The 19,627-nt window shown below is 28.7% G+C and overlaps 1 protein-coding gene across 2 annotated transcripts; it reads left to right on the forward strand.

Annotated features, from left to right (window-relative positions):
- The first annotated feature begins 306 nt into the window (after nt 1–306).
- LOC145751683 (complement C3-like) lies at nt 307–19,599 on the forward strand. 2 transcript variants are annotated; one of them, XM_082567881.1, is made up of 48 exons: nt 307–371; nt 538–621; nt 764–814; nt 1,119–1,193; nt 1,294–1,326; nt 2,094–2,208; nt 2,614–2,697; nt 2,942–3,099; nt 3,411–3,498; nt 4,524–4,655; nt 4,802–4,847; nt 4,912–5,005; nt 5,210–5,318; nt 5,837–5,975; nt 6,229–6,353; nt 6,418–6,478; nt 6,825–6,922; nt 7,039–7,143; nt 7,365–7,460; nt 7,834–8,022; nt 8,384–8,447; nt 8,560–8,720; nt 8,992–9,112; nt 9,317–9,473; nt 9,873–9,989; nt 10,249–10,614; nt 10,818–10,909; nt 11,203–11,348; nt 11,647–11,698; nt 11,865–12,037; nt 12,165–12,303; nt 12,405–12,477; nt 12,629–12,765; nt 12,871–12,955; nt 13,277–13,436; nt 13,624–13,865; nt 14,079–14,263; nt 14,757–14,902; nt 15,188–15,365; nt 15,681–15,829; nt 16,035–16,164; nt 16,416–16,570; nt 16,747–16,868; nt 17,444–17,554; nt 17,635–17,735; nt 17,872–17,966; nt 18,756–18,841; nt 19,001–19,599. In XM_082567881.1, exons 1-48 carry the CDS (start codon nt 316–318, stop codon nt 19,218–19,220), a joined length of 5,901 nt encoding a protein of 1,966 aa, XP_082424007.1. In that variant the 5' UTR covers nt 307–315; the 3' UTR covers nt 19,221–19,599. The 2 variants fall into 2 exon arrangements, with proteins under 2 accessions (XP_082424007.1, XP_082424009.1); XM_082567883.1 differs by lacking the exon at nt 1,119–1,193.
- The last annotated feature ends 28 nt before the right edge of the window (nt 19,600–19,627 follow it).

A 19,627-nucleotide genomic window follows, 5' to 3' on the forward strand; every position in this document is an offset into this window, starting at 1 on the left:
AGTAAATAAAATGCCGATCGCAGAGTTGTCGACTAGTAGTATCATTTGCAACTGCTTGTCTTTTTTGTTTTTGTCATAGATGCATTCGAAACCTAAATAAAAAACAATTAAATAAATAACCTGTAGATAGCAAATATAAAGAAAATACATTAAAATCTAAAACAACAACTTATTGTTTCTTTAAATATTTCTTCGACATTAAATCTATTTTTGACTAAATTTAATTGCCCTCCGGCATGCCTGTGACGTCACTAATGTAATAAATAGTTAAGTTTATCGAGTGTTATAACAATAAAGTCAGCTTATTTAGGCAGCATGTTTAAATTTTTACTGCTCGTTAATTTTGCCCGATTTTTCGTATTTTCAAATGGGTAAGTTTTACTTATCTTTCGAGCTTACATAGATAAAAGAAAATTAAAAACAAATAAAGGTTCAAATTTAAAGTAAAATAGATAATTTTGAACTAATATAACACGGTCTGCTTTTTAAACAGAATCAAAGTAACAGTTTTTGCTTAATTGATTTTAAATATTACAGGTTATCCCTTGATAGCAGAATCTTTAATTTTAGGGATTTTCAAATTCCTCAGTTACGTTTACCAGTCCCACCACGACCAATAGGGTAATAACTTGTTTTTATTTTAGTTTGTAAATTACATAAAAACAATGTTTGTTTAATTTTACATTTTTAAACAAATTTTGTAATTATCTTAGGCAAATAGTAGCGAAATCTACAAATTTTATATTATGTTTTTTTGTTTTAGACCTTTTCGACCAATTAATTTTCCTCAACCCAGGCCGTTTCCAACTTTTGGGTAGGTTAAATTTATTTTGCTACTCATTGTATCCGACCCAATATATTTTAATTTGCACAAATATACCAATAAATTATCATAATTTAAGAGTTTAGTTTACCTTTGCACTATTAGTTTGTATTAAAACTAAACAAACCTTTTTTACCTTGGGCGTAAGTCTTTAAGTTGCTATGGTCATGGTGCTTTATCTAATTAAAAAAGGGTTTAAACATGATTTAAAAAAGCTGGCCTAGTATTTTGTCTTTGTCAAAAAACTAATATAATTTGTTTTTTATTGTATCTGATAAATCTAAAATATATTTAGGCCCCCTATTCCTTTTACAATTGGAACTAGACCCAGAACTAGACCCCGAACTAGGCCTATAAGAACAACAACAAGGTTGTTTTTTAAAGCTCATCATTAAAATATATATATATATTTTTTTTTTATTAACATTTTAAAAGCGTATAGGTTTCAAAAAGCATTTTTTATTTCATAGAATACCAAGACCACGAACTACAGTTAATCCAAAGTAAGTATTTGTTATTTTCAAACTGTTAAAAGTATAAAAGAACTGTAAAAAGTATTTGTATAAACGCAAAAATTTGTTCTTTATTATCGTAAAAGAAGCATTCAAATTAAATCGCTTTGTGTGACTAAGCCGACATACACCAAAACAATAAGCGCATTTCCAAGTAGGTTTATATTTTTTCCAGCTAAAAAATCGTCATTCAAGAGAATGCTAGAAAAACCTGATTAAGCGAAATTTCCATCGATAAAAAGTTTTGCGCGAAACCTAAAAAACTTTTAATGCTTTGAGCTATTTTCTGTTTTGCCAAAACTTTCGTTACCACAATGAAAAATTAGTTGATTGCAACAAATATTAAAAATGTAATTTATAGTATTCTTTTGATGTTTTTTTGTATAGAAAAATATCCTTTACCTAAGGTACTTAAAAAAATGTATAAGTTTAAATAAAAAAAAGTGTTTTGACTTACTTAAGAACTGTGATACGCAACGTGTATTTTAATCATGCTTGTGGTTGTATTAAAGTTGCGCTTAATTAAAACAAGCAATTACATTTCTTTCTTCGGGCCACTTTTTTAAAACGACGAATTTTGAATTTCAAAGCAGCGCTCATTTTAGGCTAACATGGTACTCGTCGCTTTTTTTTAATCAAAGTTGTGTACGCTCTTTAAAATGCCTATATAGCAAAAGCAGTAGAATCATACTGGTAACTTAACTATAGTTATACATCAGCCATACTTAGAATTTATCATTTCAGAAAATTTTATTTAGTTTGTACGACCACACAGTAGTTTTGCCAAAAGCTTTTAGAATCGGATCGACAGAAAAAGTTTATCTCAATTTACATGGCTACCCTAAAACAACCACGGTATCAGCTTATTTGCGGGTATGTAGACTTTTTTTGTTTTTGTTTAATCTGTTATCTTACTTTGACAACGCTACGATAATATATGAATGAAATGTTGTAATAAAACTTTGTGGACCGTGTTAAGTTTATGGTTCTTCAATGTTTTACAAACGCAAAAGGAATTAGATGTGAGAACTGTAAAAGTAACACAAACAACATGTGTTAATTTTTAAGTTTTAAAATAATAATAATAATAAAAACCTATCATTATAAGTAAAGTTACAATCAATGTTATGGTTAAGGCATGGGTTTACACACATATGGTATAACATTAGAGTATATTTTAAAGAAATGTAAAATTTATGAGTAAATTTTAGAAACGTAAACAAAAAGGATTAGATTTTTTTTAATTCAATAGTTATGTTACGTTTTTTGTGTTATTAGGATTTACCCCTTCGCGACAATGTCTTTAATAACATTCCTTTCAAATCACTGTCTACCAATCAACCAATCGAACTGGAGTTTACGGTAAGATAAAAGTAAAGTTTTTCGAACTTTTTTAAGTTATATATATATTTTTGCTTGATATAATATGGCCGACTTTACGCCCTCAATATAGAGAAACATGGTTACCACGGCACATTTTCTTTAGCGATTTAAGACCTTATTAATGAAAGCACTACAGCTGATGTATAAAAACAAATTTGTATTAAACTCCATTTTAATTTTACAACTAACCTAAAATTATATTTATTAAACCAAAAATTTTTAGGTGACCGATAATGATATCGATACCTCTCGAAGAATTAAACGAGTTGAGTTAACTATTGAAGTAAGGAACAGTCCATCTGACTTTACTAAAGTGATTGAAGTGTTGGTTAGCAGTGAAAGTGGATATCTATTTGTACAAACTGATCGTCCAATTTATAGGTTATTGTTTAACATGATAGGTTTTCTTATTCATATTTAATAGGTTGTGCAAAACTTGGAATTTATATTTTAATAGTAAAAAATGGTAAATAATATAGAATAATTGTAAAAATGTTTGGACCATATATTAAAATTGTAAAATTATTTCTGCATTTTAACATGAAAAAGGAAAGAAAAACTGACTTTGGAAAATATTTTTTAAAACATTTTTTTATGTTGCTGTATACTAAAGGATAAAGTTTGGTATACTTTTGTACTAAACGCTAAACTAAGGTTTGTGTATTAGAACAGCTTTATTTATATATTTTTAGACCAGCAGAAGATGTTGCAATTAGGGTGTATCCTCTTTCACAATCTATGGCCCCAGAAAGGGATCAACTTGTTAAAGTACTTGTCAAGGTAAACACTTTTTTGTTCAAGATAAGTACTTGTTTTTAAGGCAATTAATGTATTTTTATTTAATTAGTTTTTTCTGGAAAATATGAATCATGCCTGCAATTATCCAAAAAAATTAATTTATGAGTCAGATAAGTGATATTTACGAGTACAAGCGCTGACCTTTAACATAAAATTTTTCCTTATTTATAGAACGAAAGGGTTGATAATTTCTTGTTTTTGCATAAACAACTGACATGTTCTTTATAGTTTAAACGCTAATTAATTTAATGTTATTATGATTACCGACAAAATAAAATAATTACCCCTTTATTTCAAGTTTTAGTAAGCCTTATTGTGAATTAAGAATTCTGAATTTTACCCAAAGTGATTTACTTTATGTTTCTTAAATAAGGAATATTTAAAGCAGAATTTTTGATTTTTTTAATTTTAAATTTTGATTATTTTTTTTTAAACGTTTAAGTTACTCCAAAAAGTTTAATGTTCTAATAATATTACACGGCGTATCAAAATACAACCTCGAATTAAAAATTATTAAAACAGCTTAAAAAACTGCAATTGTTAAGTGTTTTTTATTTAAAGAACACTGCATTTGTTTACAACTTACTTGCAACAAAAAAAAAAAGAATGTAAAAAGTTTTAACGTTAAACAAAATGTTGTTCAAAAATGATTTAGACCAGTAAAACAACTATTGCTTTAGCGTTAAGTTATCTAGTTTTTATGAATGTAAAGTTAATTTGTATAAAAGTATAAATTTAAAATATTAACAAAATAAAATTTAAAAGATTTGTCATTTTATTAAAGGAATTATATATACTGAGTAAATATGTGAAAATTAGAACTAACCATCAAAAGTGCCCTAGGTATTAAAGTTTCCATAACACGCGTCTGGAAATTTACACCTTCTATGCTTGTTTCTTTTTAACAAGTCTTCTTTTTAATTCACTATGGCCTTTGGGTATAAAATAATGTAATAATAAAATTTATAATAAAATCATTTTTAAAACAAACAAAATTTGTATTACAGACACCCGATGGGATAGGTGTAAAAAGAAGCGAAAAAAGACTGCCTCCCAACGGATTTATTGACGAATTTTTTACCATACCTGAATATCCTATTTTTGGTATTTGGTCAGTTGAAGCAACCTTTTCATCAGAAGTTGGTTTTTAATTTTCTTAGTTTCTTTTACTGTTGTAACAACCAATTTGGTTGTGGTTGTGAAATCAGCAAAAATAAATTTATTTCGTTTAAAATTTGATAAAAATTTTTTTTACATTTTAATGTTGTTTTTTTTTATTTTTAAGGGTATAAGCACAACTGCACAGACACCTTTTAGTGTTCGACGCTATGGTAAGAAGTCAAAGTGAATTTTACAATTAATTTTTGTATTATAACATATTTAAACTTGTTTTAGTTTTGCCAACTTTTGACGTCAAACTAGAGTTAGACAAGAACTTTGTTTTAATGAGTGATGAGTTTATTACTGGACATATTAAAGCCAATTACACGTTAGTACATTTAAATCTAGGCTGCAGTAACTTTTTTCAACATCACATTTAATTAAATCCCGGTTGTTATTTTCCTAATGATAATAAATAGCAAAACTTTTTTTTTTATATAAAATGTAAATAAAAGTAATTCTTTATTAAGTAACTTTATTTACTTTACGGCATCATGAATATAATATATATTACATTTATTTCTGTTTTAAGATATGGGAAAGCTGTTAGTGGAAATTATTTTCTGTCAATGAAACTTCGGAAATCCCCGGGTGCTGAACCAGTGGTGTTTTATCAATTCCCGAGTTTTGAAGAAGCACAGGTAAATAACTAATAATCGGTTCGAGCGTATACGCGTATTTAAGAACAGAATAACTATTTTCTTGACTGGCCGGTTAACATAGTCATCAAAAATCTAAATATTTAATATAGATAAATATTTGCCTTGTGACGTTTTGTAAACCTTTTTTTGGGAATGTAGTCGACTGTCTGGTTTATTCTTTATGCAAAATTTTTTTTCATGCAAAATTAAAAGTGACAAAAAAATAAAGACACAATTAACAAAAGATTCATGCGATGTGAAAAATAACAAAATTCAAAATATGATTTAAAACACTAAACCCGTTATTTGGAAAAAAAAACTATATTGCTTTTAAGGCAACGTTATTAAGTTATATTTTATGGCACCTTACTTAACAATTCTTTGTGTTTGAATTTCACATAACTTTTGTAAAGGTACTTTTAAAGAACTTTATCACTAACTACTTATTTTAATTTAAAGAAAAAAATTTATTGTATATTTATAATATGCAACAAAACATATTTAAAATTTTTGTATAGTTGATAGCACATTATACTGGCGGAGATTTCTTTTTTGAGATTCCAACTCTTCATATAAGCACTGTATTGGAGGGTGGCGACACCTTACAAACACTAGTTGATGATGGTGCATCTATAACCATTGAAGCCACCGTAAATGGTCGGTTTTATTTATTTACTTTTTCCAGTTAGTGTTTATATTTACACAAAATATTTTAAGATTTAATTTAAAATGAATAAGTTAATTTAATAAAACAGTATATTGGTGTTTGTATTTAAAATATGCCTTATAGTCGCATTTGAAAGTAATGACAACATCTTTTCAATTTTTTTACAAACGAAAATGTTTTTGGTTGATTTATATTCTATTCGTTTGTTAAAAAGTTTGGTCAAATAAACAAAATTGATTTCAGGAGCTGACGAATCTACCCTTGAGTCTGACGTTTCACCCAATCTTCCATTTCTTATTTCTCCCTATTCTATTGACACATCTACTTCACCAAGTCACTTTATACCGGACCAGAACTACTACATTAGGGTGGGTATAGAATTAGGTAAAGGAATTCTAATAATGACGCTTTTTTAACATGTTTTTTTTTTAGATTTTTATAAAGGACATTATTACTGGAGAGCCTAGACCAAACATTGCATTTACAATATCAGGTATAAGGTTGTATTTGTAAAATTACTTTAATCTAACTATATTTTTATTTTAAAATATATAAAGGCATACAAAACTGTATTTTGGCAAAATTTGTTTGTAAAATTTTCGAGTTGAACTGTTCAGTAAAGCTAGGACTTGTAAGATACCGTGCTATTAACAATGTTTCGAACCACTTATAAATATAAATTGTGGGTGGAAAAATGTTATAGTAAGTCTGAAAACAACATAGCACCTGTAAAAGACTTTAGTATTTCATTCAATGTCAGTCTAAGAGAAAACAATGGACAACTAGGTAAAAAATATCAAACTAAAAGAACAAATACTAACCAAGTATTTATTTTTTAGATTTGAATAACGGAGTGGAGAGCAACATTCGCAATCATGTAACTAACTCAAAAGGATTGGGTCGCATTCCATTAATCTTTACTGGAAAATCTGATAAGGTAAAATAAACTACGGTATAATTTGGTTAAAAGTATTTTAAATAAAGCTTTGTAATGTATTGTATCGTTACATGTAAACAGTTAAATTTTTAAATGTTTATGTTTTATACAATCAGTCAATTCGTATCAAGACACAGGACAATTCCTTACCAGCAAATGGGCAAGCAAGCATCGATAAAACAATTGAATATTACTCTTCACCAACAAACAGTTATTTGACGGTTAGTTGTTCTGTCTTTACTGTTTAATTAAAAGTTCAAAATAACAGTAAAAGCTATTTTTCTTTTTTTTTTTTTTTTTGTTAATTAATATTTCAAAAGGCTAAAAAAAGATTTTATTAATTAATATTTCAAAAGGCTAAAATGCTTTTATATTTTAGTTTGTTCTAAGTATAATTTGCAGTACTTTTACAAATATTTATTTAAATTATTATGAACTTTAGTTGGAAATTACTAAGGAAGAAGTAACAGTTAGTGAACCGAATATTTTTTTAAATTTTGAAACTGGACCAACTGTTGCCACAGAAATTAGATATTTTGTAAGTTATTTATAATTGTTTAGTTAAAGATAAAAATGGCAGCGTGGTGTAGTGGTAAGAACACTTGCTACACCACACATGAGGCCGTGGGTTCATTCCTCGCTGATCTCATGTTGTAGCGCCCTTGTTTAGGCGCTATAAACGGTATGAACTGCTGCTAAGCCAGCACTTAATCAGCAGCATCATTATCGGACAATTATAATCTATAATATCCAAAACTGCCACAGGCAACTCGAGACTTGGTCAGAGTAACTGATGTTAGTCTATGTTTAAGTCGCGCATTCGATTTAAATGCTGTTATCCAAATCCGTTTTAATTTAAACACCTAAACCTTACTATTAATTAAAATATAACTATAAGGTTTGATTAAAAGGTTGTATCGAGAGGTTCATTGGTTAATTCTGGCATGGTAACTCCATTTCCTGGCAGTAAGACGAGTACAAAGTTGTTTGCCATTACACAAAGTATGGTTCCTGCAGCTAGGGTTGTGGCTTACTATAGAAAGGACGACGAAAGAGTTTCAAATTCTATTTGGTTCGATGTCGTTGATCAATGCAAAAATGTAGGTTGAAAACTAATCTAATTTAAAGATAATTTCTGCAAAATATAAAGACATTATACTTTAAAACCTAAGCCTATATAGTTTATGTTTACGTTAGTTTTATGACTTTTATTAAGGGATCTTTAAGCAATGTGCAATATTTGATTAACTTGCAAGATGCTGTATAAACCCATATCATTCACAAATATTACATAGCATTATTTGTACATAAATTTGGTTCATTCATGCAGAGGATACTTTAGATATCACAATGCCATACACATACTAGGATATTTGTTACTACAGTTTAAAAAGTTGTGTAAATATGTAATATTTGTGGTGTTTATTAAATTAGTTACAACACTTCAATAAATTGTTTTAGGAACTTGGTATTCAGCTACCTGAAGAAGTTTTACCTGGTTATAATGTCCCATTTCGTCTTATAGGTAAATAAGTTTATATTCTAAAATTCTATGCTAAGATTAAATGAATGTTTATATTGTGTTTTATTCACCAAGTCTTTAATTTGTTATCTAATTTAAATAATATTATGTTCAGGTACACCTCAGACGCTTATTAGCATTAGTGGGGTTGACCAGGCTGCTTATTTTTTGTCTAACAGTGGTAGAATGACAAGACAAAATATGTTCTCAAAAATGGAAAGTTACGAGCAAGCTTGCGTAAGAAGTGGTGGGCGAGATGACCGAAACGTATTCAGGGTTTGCTTTATTTTATGTTTTCGATTTATAATTTACCTAATATGTTGAAAAAAGAGCTTAAATATTGCAAAAAGTTCGTACTAACTAAAGTAGAGTATATAAAGGGCACAATGAATTTTTTCTATCTTTTAGAAGACGATTCAATTGTTTTGTAATCACTATTCTTTGACGAATTGCTTGATAAATTAAAAATCCATCCAGAATCTAATTTTTTCATTTATTATTTAAAAAAGTTATTTTTTTAGCTTGTTTTTCAATTTTACTTTTTAAGGGTGCCGGGTTAAGCTTATACACAAAAAAGCAAAACGCAAAAGTGATTAGCTCGTTAAAGTGCAGCGACCCTGGAGCAAAAAAACGAAAAAGAAGAAATACACAAAATCTAAATTTAAAGGGTGCAGATATTTAAATTTGTGTAAAAACAACCTAATAAATTAATAATATTTACAACCTGATCTTTAATTGCTTCGTTAAAATATACCCGTATTAACAAAAGAATTAAATTCAGTTCTTTTTTACTAATAAGTTTTATTTTACTTTAATTTGTTGCATTTAAGCTTTGCATTTATTTAAAAAAAAAAAAATTTAATTTTGATAAGTAAAATTGGAGCAATGTAAAAGAGATGGGGGTATACTTAGTCCTTCAAAGGAAACATGCGCTGTCAGATCAGAACGCGTCAGAGAATTTGTTGAACCACAATATCCAGGTTGTTGGATCAGATTTAGAAATGCTTGCAATGCTGCATTTCGAAAAAGGTAAACGTTTTTGCATGTTAATTTATATTGCATGCTTTGTTAGTTGTATACAATATTTCTGCTTATGTAACAGTAAAAATTAATATGTACGTTATACTTTAATCTAAGTTTAAATATCAAAAGTTAAACTGGAAATGAACATTATAACTATAATGTAACAAAAGTTTAACTAACTTTCTTTTTCGTTTGTGTTTTCTTTTTATTTTAAATTATTTAAAAATTGGTTTTAAGAAACGACTCCAATAACATTTAAATAAAATAAGTTCTGAGCCAACACATTAAATAAACACATGAATATTTTATTTAAATGTATATTGTAAAAAATATTTAGTTCTTATCCTTGAATGCAATAATTAAACTATATTTGCATTGTGTTTTTATTAAATTTTACTTTTTTAGCATTATTGAAGGGGCAACGGGAGATGATCCAACCGGAAATGAAGCAGAAGTAGCGGCCAGTGTGGAAAATAAATTAGATTCTGTTCAAGAAATTCCTCAAGGTTTTGGTTTAACACTGTAAGTAAATTTTTTTTAACAATTTAAAAACAATCTTTCAGTATGATTTACATTTATGTAATTTACATTTTTTTCAACATATTTTTTAGTGAAAAGAACTTTACATATGAAGTTTCCTTTTATTTTTATCGATTTTTAAGGCTAGTTATAAATTGTCTCTTAATTTAAATGCCAGTGATGGCATATTTATAAAAGTTGTACTTACGCATTAACAATATTTTTCATTGTGTATTTGATGTTGAAATTAAATTGTTTTAAGAACACCTGAGGAAATTCAAGGTTCTGTCGGAATTGAGGAAGCGTTTTTTGCCATTGAATCATTTGAATGTGCCGGGAATTTATGTCAAGCCCCACCTCCCCCGGTTTTCGAACTGGCCCGACCGGCACCAGCGAAACCTAACAATGGATTTGGGTTTACCAAAGTTGTCGTCAATCAGGTTCTATTTTTAGGCGGTGGAGATAGATTTCCAACAACAACTACTCGCCCGACAACTACAACTACTACAACAACGACAACAACAACACCAACAATTCCTCCTTTACCGTCAGCCAAGCCCCCTTTTAACGATGACCAACAAAGATCGGATTTCGATGAACAATTTTCTTTTCCACAACCTTTTAGAATGTAAATTTTTGGTTAAGATATTTGGCATTTAAAAATAATATGTTGTTATATGATTGCTATCGGCATTGTTTTACTTTAGACATTTCAAGTAAGATTTGTTGATCTGTTACTTAAATTTTTTATGTTTCTAATATATTTTTATCAGTTTCTAAAAGGTTAATTTTATAAAGGACTCTTGTTTATTTGATTTCATGTATTATTAGAGATCCAAAGGGCTACCATACGTTCTTCAGGCCTGCCAGGGATAGTATTACAACATTTTTAATCGATGCCGTTGGAATGCACGAATCTGCGGGTAATTATATTTTTTATATCTATATTATATATTATTTTAGGCTAATTTTAGTAATTTCAACTCTATGTGAAAATAGGTAGTTAAAAAACTTTATTCTACTTGCTTATTTGGTTTTATTGTTTAATTGTTAAACTACAAAAATATTATGTTTTGACCAAAACATAAATTTTTTTGTACTTGCTAGTAGTAAAAATTAAACCCAAAAACATATTTTAAAATATACGAAATCTGAAACATCTACAAATTCAACAATTTTATTTCAAAGTTAGAAAATAAATTATTTTATTATTTAGATGGATTTTGTGTTGCTAAACCAGCGGAACTGCGCATATTTCAGCAAGTCTTTATTCAGATTCAAGTTCCGTTTTCATTAAAAGTTCGGGAACAAGCAACTCTTGGTATCACTATATTTAATTACAGCCCTGGGACAACATACAATGTAAGAGACTTTTTAATAAATCTAAATATGCAAAAATTTGCTAGCATATTGTTTAAAAAGTTTTAAAAATTAGCGATGTTTTAGAATTTAATTTAAAAATTGGTGATTGTTGCAATGTAGTACGTTACATTGTCTTTAACAAACTAGTACAAAAATATATTTTAAACAAGTCTTTTTTTTTTTTTTTTATTAAATTATTTATTTCAACTAAACTTAAACTTTCAAACTCAAAAGCTCCAAAACTCTAAAAGGGCTCAATTTCAAGGTACGTTTAATTGTTAATAAAAATAAATTATAGGTTATTGTTGAAGTAAGACCTGGCAACACTTTTTGTTCGAAGTTCCGTGCAGGTAAATATTTATTTACTTAAAATTAGATTTTTTTATAACTTTTTTTTATAACTTATAAGTTTTTTTATAACTTATAATTCTTTGTTGTTAGTCTGTGAACAGTAACAGTAAGTTATTTTTATTTACTAGTAACAAATCAAGTTTTTAAACTTCTTTATTATTTTAGGGGTTTGGTCTTCTATGGGAACTTTTGTGTTATCAGACACAAGCCTTGTTCTGCCTTTAACAGTTTTACCACTTAACATACCACGCAATACCCGAGGAAAAATTGAAATTCGAGTCAGAGAAGTGGGGAATCTAAATATTTTGGACTCCGTGTTAAGGGAAATACTCATCGAGGTAAACAAAATAACATAAAAGAATGTTAAACTGTTTTAATTTTTTTAAATAGGTTTTAGGTAAAGGCAAATAAAATATAAATTAGTGAAAGATCGTATTAATTTTTATAATTTTTCCTTATGTTTAGCCATCTGGAGAAATAAAAGACACATTTCAGTCTTTTCCTCTTGATTTAACATCAACAAATCAGCAGAGTTTTGATATTAGCTTGCAATTTCCCGAAGAATTTGTACCAGGCTCAAGACAGTGCACCATATTTGCTTACAGTCAGTGTAAAATTAAAATGTTCACTTAAGTATATTTTAAACTTTTAAAATTATCTTCACCTTAGATTACTGATTAATTAACATTTTTCCAATGCTTATAGGTAGCTTACTAGGCCCTACTATAGAAGTTGATTTTTTAACAAAGGAGCCAAAGGATATCAAAAGTATTTTTAGGTATTTTTGTAATAGACAAAATACTTGAATTATATTTAAACTTTTGGTATGAGGTATTTTATATAACATTGTACAATTAATAAAACATCTTTAAATAAAATAGCATTTTTTTTAAAAAGCATTAAAAAATAATATTTTAATAATTTATCAGAATGCCATACGGTTGTGGCGAGCAGAATATGTTGGTGAGTGGTCCAAACGTTTACGTCACCGCTTACCTTGATCAAACTGGAAAATTTTCACCATTTTCTCCACAATATGATGAAGCAATTAAAAGAATAGAAGACGGTTAAACTTTTATTGTTGTAATGCCTATTTGAAAAGCTAATTTATTTTTTGAAATGGTTACTTATTTTGTGACAACAAAGCACTTAAATTGCTTTTATTTTTCAGGTTATAATCGTGAGTTGAAATATCGTTCTGATGCTGTAGATAAACGAGCATGGGCAGTTTTTACACACTACTCTCCTAGTACTTGGTAATAGCTTTAATTAAAACATTGTGTTATGAAACTATGTTTAGTGTGTTAAAGAAACTTAAGTTGATATTCGATTTGGTTGACTTTGCAATATTTAAGAAATGGTAAATTTAGCATCATATCAATGTTGTAATGTAGTTTTCAGTGTTCTAATTTGTTTGCTTGCTTATCTTTCGTATTAACCTAACAATTGGTGTCTTGTAAGGTATAAGTAGGCTACTGTTATCGCTTTACTTAAAGCCGATACGACATAGCAAGAATACGCTAGGCTTTAATAGTTATGACCATCTTATGTAAATTGTTTATGTATAACTTTTTAAGGTTAAATGCCTTTGTAAATCGTGTGTTTATTCGCGGTTATGACTTTGTTCCCAACCTGGACATTACTCCGATCTGTAATTCACTTGATTGGCTTTTGACCGAACAAGAACAAAGCGGTAAATTTAGAGAACTTACTCCGCCGATTCATACAGAAATGCAGGTAATTTGGTATATACTTGATTTTTTTCTATATTTTTAAAAATTCATGAAAATAGAGTATTAACTAAAAAATATTTTCACTTTTTTATTAGCTTCAAATATTTTAACAATCTTATTAAAGCCTTTTTTTATTAGTTTCTTTTTGTTAAGTATATATTTATAATGTAAATCGCTTAAACTGTTATTAGGGTGCAGTTGGGGGGGAGTTTGCCTTAACAGCGTACGTGTTAATAACATTAGTTGATGCTGGCAACTTGTGTGACGACGATCTTTCCAACCGTATTATAAACGCCCGTAGCAAAGCTGTAACGTATCTGGTTCAAAACAAAAACAATGCTGCGTTTACGAGGCCATACGGCGCAGCTTTACTTGCATACGCACTAAGTTTGGATGATCCCACATCCCTGACAAGTATCGAAGTTAATAATAGGTTTGTTTTGATGTTGTTTTTTTAAAAGTACCATGTCATCATTTAGTTGTAATAATAAATTCAAAAAAACAGCAGTGCACTGTAATATAAGGCTGTTTTTTTTAAACATGTTTTTTGACTAAAAAAATGTGTCAAAATTCTGTGCAAAACGAAACAATATAGCTTTTTAGATAAATTATTTCACAATTTCAATATTTTTTTTATTTTGATTAGACTTTTGGCACTGCAAGAAACAACGGACGATTTAACACAAATATTCTGGAGAGGTCGACCTGTCAATGAAATAGAAAACACTGGACTTAACGCCTACTGGTATAATCGTCGGCCACAAGCTGTCGATGTTGAGGCAACAGCGTACGCTTTACTAGCTCAGATTAATATAGCAAGAGCTAGGCCAGGTAAACTTAAGTTATTTATAGAGAAGTTTTTTAAGTATAAATCACCTAAAAAAAGGTTAAAAAAACTCTCGTAATTTACGGCCCTACCTAATCTCGTAATTTACGGCCCTACCTAATCTCGTAATTTACGGCCCTACCTACCTAATTTTATCTCGTCTATACAATTTTCTTTTTCATATTTATTTTTTCATATTTACGGTTTTAAAATTTTCCAAAACCGTACAAATGATCCAAGTTCTTAAATTTCAAAGTTTTACAAAGCTTATTAAATTTTTTTTCTAATTTTAGCATTCTGATAGATACAAAACTTTATTACGTAATTGTTTTATTAAATAAATTATTTTAATCATATTACTTAAATGTCATATGTCATATAATTAATATTACATCGTGCAATGTGTTTATTATTATTAGCATTTCGGTTTCTGTTAACAAATAGAATCGTGTTTAATTTCAATATGACTCCAATCTCGTTACCAAACTTTGTTTGCAGTGACTCAAGATGTTTTGGACCTGACAAGGAAAGTAGCATTATGGTTAATTAGTCAACGAAACGAGGCAGGAGCCTTTATCTCAACTCAAGATACGGTCGTGGGTTTACAAGCTCTAACTGCATACACGGCATGGGTTGAATTGCTGGTGAGAGTTTTTTTATTTTAAAAACGTTCGAAGTGACAGGTCACGTTATATGTTAAGATATTTAATGATGTAAACAAATTTTATTAAATTACTGGAGTCAATGCTATATTTACACTGACGCTAAAAATTTACTTGTTTCCTTTAAAATGTGTTTTTTTGTCAACAATAAATACTTAAACCTACCTTCTTAGCGATATTTTTTCGAAACATTAAAACTTATAGCCTTCATTTTACATTATTAGTAAATAAACATTTTGAAAATAAAAACTGTTTTGTAATCTACAGAACCCACAGCCACCAAACACAAATATCAATATTAATCTAAAAGGTGGTCAAACTACAGAGTGGGGTAGTGGAAGTAATTATAATTTTGGAATCGACCAAAACAACGTTGACTTAAGAAGACAAGTTAACGTGCCAAGCTCTGTGATTGAAGACAGAGATATTTCTGTTACAGCTACAGGTTAAAATTTATTTTGTTTAAATTGTTTATTAAAGGCTGTGTAATTTTAAAATTGCTTTAAAAAGTTTTTTTTAACTTAGAACTGTATTAGTGAATAAAAATTTAAAACATTAAGAAAAAAAACATTTTAACATGTAAATAAAATAGTTTCACTAAAAAAAATTGTTTTTATTTAAATTTTGTAGCTGTGCACATTTAATTACTATAAAATGAATTAAAATTTTTGAAATTGAAATTATTTCTAGTGCCCTTTCCTAAAACAAATTATTGTTGTTAAATCTATCTCAGAACTTATCAGTTTTATTTTATGTATAGGTTCGGGAGAAGGATTACTTTCGTATCGTTGTACCTACAGAACAGTCGTCGATGAAGATAATTGTTTTTTTAACATCGAACAAAATGTTGCTGTCCTTCATCCGGGTTCGCCTGGTCTCTCTGGACGACCGAAAAAAATCAAATTAACGGTACTTAAAATTGCCTGATAATCAAGCTGCTGATTAAATACTGGCTTAGCAGACATTAATGCTTATAGCACCTTACTATAATGCGCTACAGCACGAAGTGGTTGGGATTAAACCCAGAGTCTCATGTAGTAAAGTCAAGTGTTTGAAGCACTTCACCACCTTTGCTTAAACAACTGTTTTTTTTTTAATTTTGTTTATTTTGCAGTTGTCTGTTTCGAAACCAACTGGACCTGCAACCGAAGCATCAATTATTGAAATTGGGCTTCTTTCTGGATTTGTTCCTGCCGAGCGTTCATTAAACAGTTTGGATGCTCACCTTTATGTTGATGGATCTGGTGAGTTTAAATAAAAATCACCAATTTTGTTTTTTGATTATGGCAATTGAATTTTAAAACTTTTTAAATTGTATAAATATATAAGTATTAAAGCTGCATTATCAAGCATAATATTATTCTTTTCATAGAAACTTACTGAGCTTAAATTAGAAAAATATAACAATATTAAAATCGTTAAAACCTAGCATCATAAATATTTTGTTAATAATGATGTCTTATCTTAAATATTAAATATTACTTTGTATTACTAGTTGATCATTACGAAATCACGCAGCGCAAAGTAATCTTGTACCTAAAAAAAATATCCAGGAGACCCTTACAAATTGCATTCAACCTAATTCAAACCACCCGAGTCAAGGTTCCCCAACCTGCCAAGATTAACGTCTACGCTTATTATGAACCTTCAGTATGTATTAAACTTAATTTTTATATATAATTTACAATTTAAATGACACCTTGCACTGTCATACAAATTTTTTATATATAAACTTTACTATTCAAATATAAAAATACAATTAATTTTAAAAATATTCTAAAAAAATCTACTTTTACAAAATAAGTAAAAATTAATATCAAATAAAGATTCAATGTGGAGTTTTTTATTCTTTACCTGGTGACGTGGCTGAGTTAAGAACAAGTAATTGTGATGAAAGTGATGATAATTCTTTATGTAATTGTGCAGAAGGGGTTTGTCCAGTGTGCAGGTATTTTACAAACTTGAACAAATCAATACAGTTTTTTTAATAAATTATTCTAAAGTACATACCAATACTGCTAGTTTGACGTGGTTCATAATAATATAAAAAGCCTCTAAAACGTATTGCTTAGTTATGTACTATAAAGTCACCTTTCTTTCCCGCAAAGAGGTAAGAAAATTTAATCATCTATCACCAGGGATTCCATCTTTTTGGAACCCTAAATAAGGACGACTGGAAAAATAGAAGGATTGTAGTGTATTTTATATTTATTAAACATACTTTTTACAGATTATACAATTTAATATACAAATTAATCTCTAATTCAAATAAAATTACATATAAATACAATTATTAGTCGGTGCATTGCTTCTTTGTGTGTTGCTTTTATGATGTATCATTAAAGCTTTGGTGATAAGACAAAAAATAAGGCAAGACAAATAACACAAAGCTTTTGTTATGAAGTCCAAATAAGACAAAATAAGTACACAAGCCAAAAATAAGGACAATAATATTTTATAAGGTGTATTCTTTTAAAATAAGGACGGTATGTAATCTGTGTCTATCACTATTGATTTTTTTAGAACAAGGCGTGAGCAGTTAGACAACACAACCTGTTTATCAAGCGTTGATAGTGATTGCCAAATATGTAAAGGAGCGTCATGTGAAAATATGTACATAAAAGCTTGCAAGAGGTAACGACAATTTAAGATACATTTTTACTTTTTAAAGATTAGAGTTGCAATGACAAAAATGTACGATTTTTGTATTTTAGTCATTTTGCCTACATCGTTAAAGTAACCGAAGTTCCTGTCGTTGACTCTGACACGGTTTTCGTTTCTTTTACTGGTCAAGTGACAGATTTGTTGAAATTAGGTTAATGTATATTTATTTTAAAAAGTTTGCTTTTTCTAAAATTTATTTTGAAACTTCTATGAGTAACATATATTTTTGAGAAATTATGGATTATATTTTTAAGATGTTTACCAATGGTGTGATTAATTTTATATAGGTAGTGATGCAAATGTAAGAAATGGTTATCGTAAATTTATGACAAGGTTAGATTGTCATGAAGCATGCCGTGACCCAGCTCTAACTCGAACAGGGGTAAGTCTTTCTGTTGTATTTCTTGTATTTAAACTTTTATTCGTCTTTAGAAAAAAAAACATAAAAGCACTGTTTTTGCTTACTTATTATAAAGGCTTGTTATAAATGTTAAAGTTAAATCTTTGTTTGAATAAAGTTGGTTAACTCTTTGGATCACTTGTACTTTACGTTTTTCGAAAAAAAAAATTAACGAAGGCTGTAAAATACGAGAAAGAATTTGCAAAAATTGTAAGTACCAGAGATATTGGCAAGGACTGTAAAATACAAAAAAAAATTTGCGAGAACCGTAGAATACGAGAGAGAATTGGCGAGGACCGTAAAGTACAACAGTTTGATTTAGCTGTAAAAATAGAACTGATGAATATTAAATGCAATAAATAATAAACATCGATTATAAATTGATACATTTTTAGATAAAAGTGTTAAAAAAAGTGTTATTAGTGTAAATAAATCCCAGATAGGGAATACGCTTATTGGTAATTGGCTAACAGGACCTTCTTTTACTTTACTGCAATTTGCAAACATGACGGTTATAAACATACACATATATAAAAGAAATACAAGTGCAAAAGTAAATCAGTCAGACCGTAAAGTACGAGAGAGAATCAACGAGGCTGGAAAATATGAGAAAGAATAAGGTATCACCCTAAGTATGAGAGAGAAGTAGGCAGTGCCGTTAAGTGCAAGAGAGAACTACCTAGAAAAAAGTTTCTCTAAAAATCGTAAAATATAAGTGATCCAACACTTATAGTTTATACAACTTTACTATGTATGTTTGTATTGGTTTAGCTTGACAGTTACTTTAGAGAATCTAGAGAGGTTCTCATTATGGGGACAACTCCTTTGAAATTGTACGACAAACACAACGTTGTGACGTAAGTTAAAATTGATGATCACTAATTTTAAATTAAATACTTTTGTTTGCTCTATGTTTAAAGCTGTATTGAAATTTTGTTGATTAAAGTATTGTAAATTTAAGTAGTTGGGCACCTTAAGTTCTATCAGAAATTTTTTTTGATCGTGGGTCATTTTAGCCACAACTACGTTATGGGAGAATCAACCTGGATAGAGCGTATTATACCCAAAGATAGGTGCGATCGAGCTGCTAGTATGGTACCACACTGTCAGGACTTGTCAAGGTTAAGTGGTAGTTTATTGGATCGCTGCCAAAGATTTCTTGAATTTCATGAAAGTTGCTTGAATTTGGAAAGGTTAAAGGAAAGGTTACGGATTGGCTGCGACGGCGTAGTTTAAAAAAAATCCGGATTTGTTTTAAAATAAGTGGCATGAAATTAACCAAATTTCAGATCATAATTTATTTTTTTAAATTCTTACAAAGCTTGGCTACACCTTTTTAAACTTATATTGCAAAAGAAACGTTTCTTGGTAATAATTTAGTGCAAAAGTTCTTGCTTGAACTTATATATATTGCAACATAGCTTCTTTTAAAATAAGTAAAAATTAAAATGTCTTTCAACGGTAAAGTATTTTAACAACTAAGTAATGAATGGTTGTGCATTAAAACATTTCTTATTTGTAAATACGTAATAGCTTAGGAACACAAACTGCATTTTGTAACCGCAAATAAACGTTTTTGAATTGATTTAAAATTTTTGATAACATTTAAAAACATTAAAATGTTTTTATTCGTATAAACATGC

The sequence above is a fragment of the Corella eumyota genome, chromosome 4 (genome assembly GCF_963082875.1).
Source record: "Corella eumyota chromosome 4, kaCorEumy4.1, whole genome shotgun sequence".
NCBI classification, from domain to species: domain Eukaryota; kingdom Metazoa; phylum Chordata; class Ascidiacea; order Phlebobranchia; family Corellidae; genus Corella; species Corella eumyota.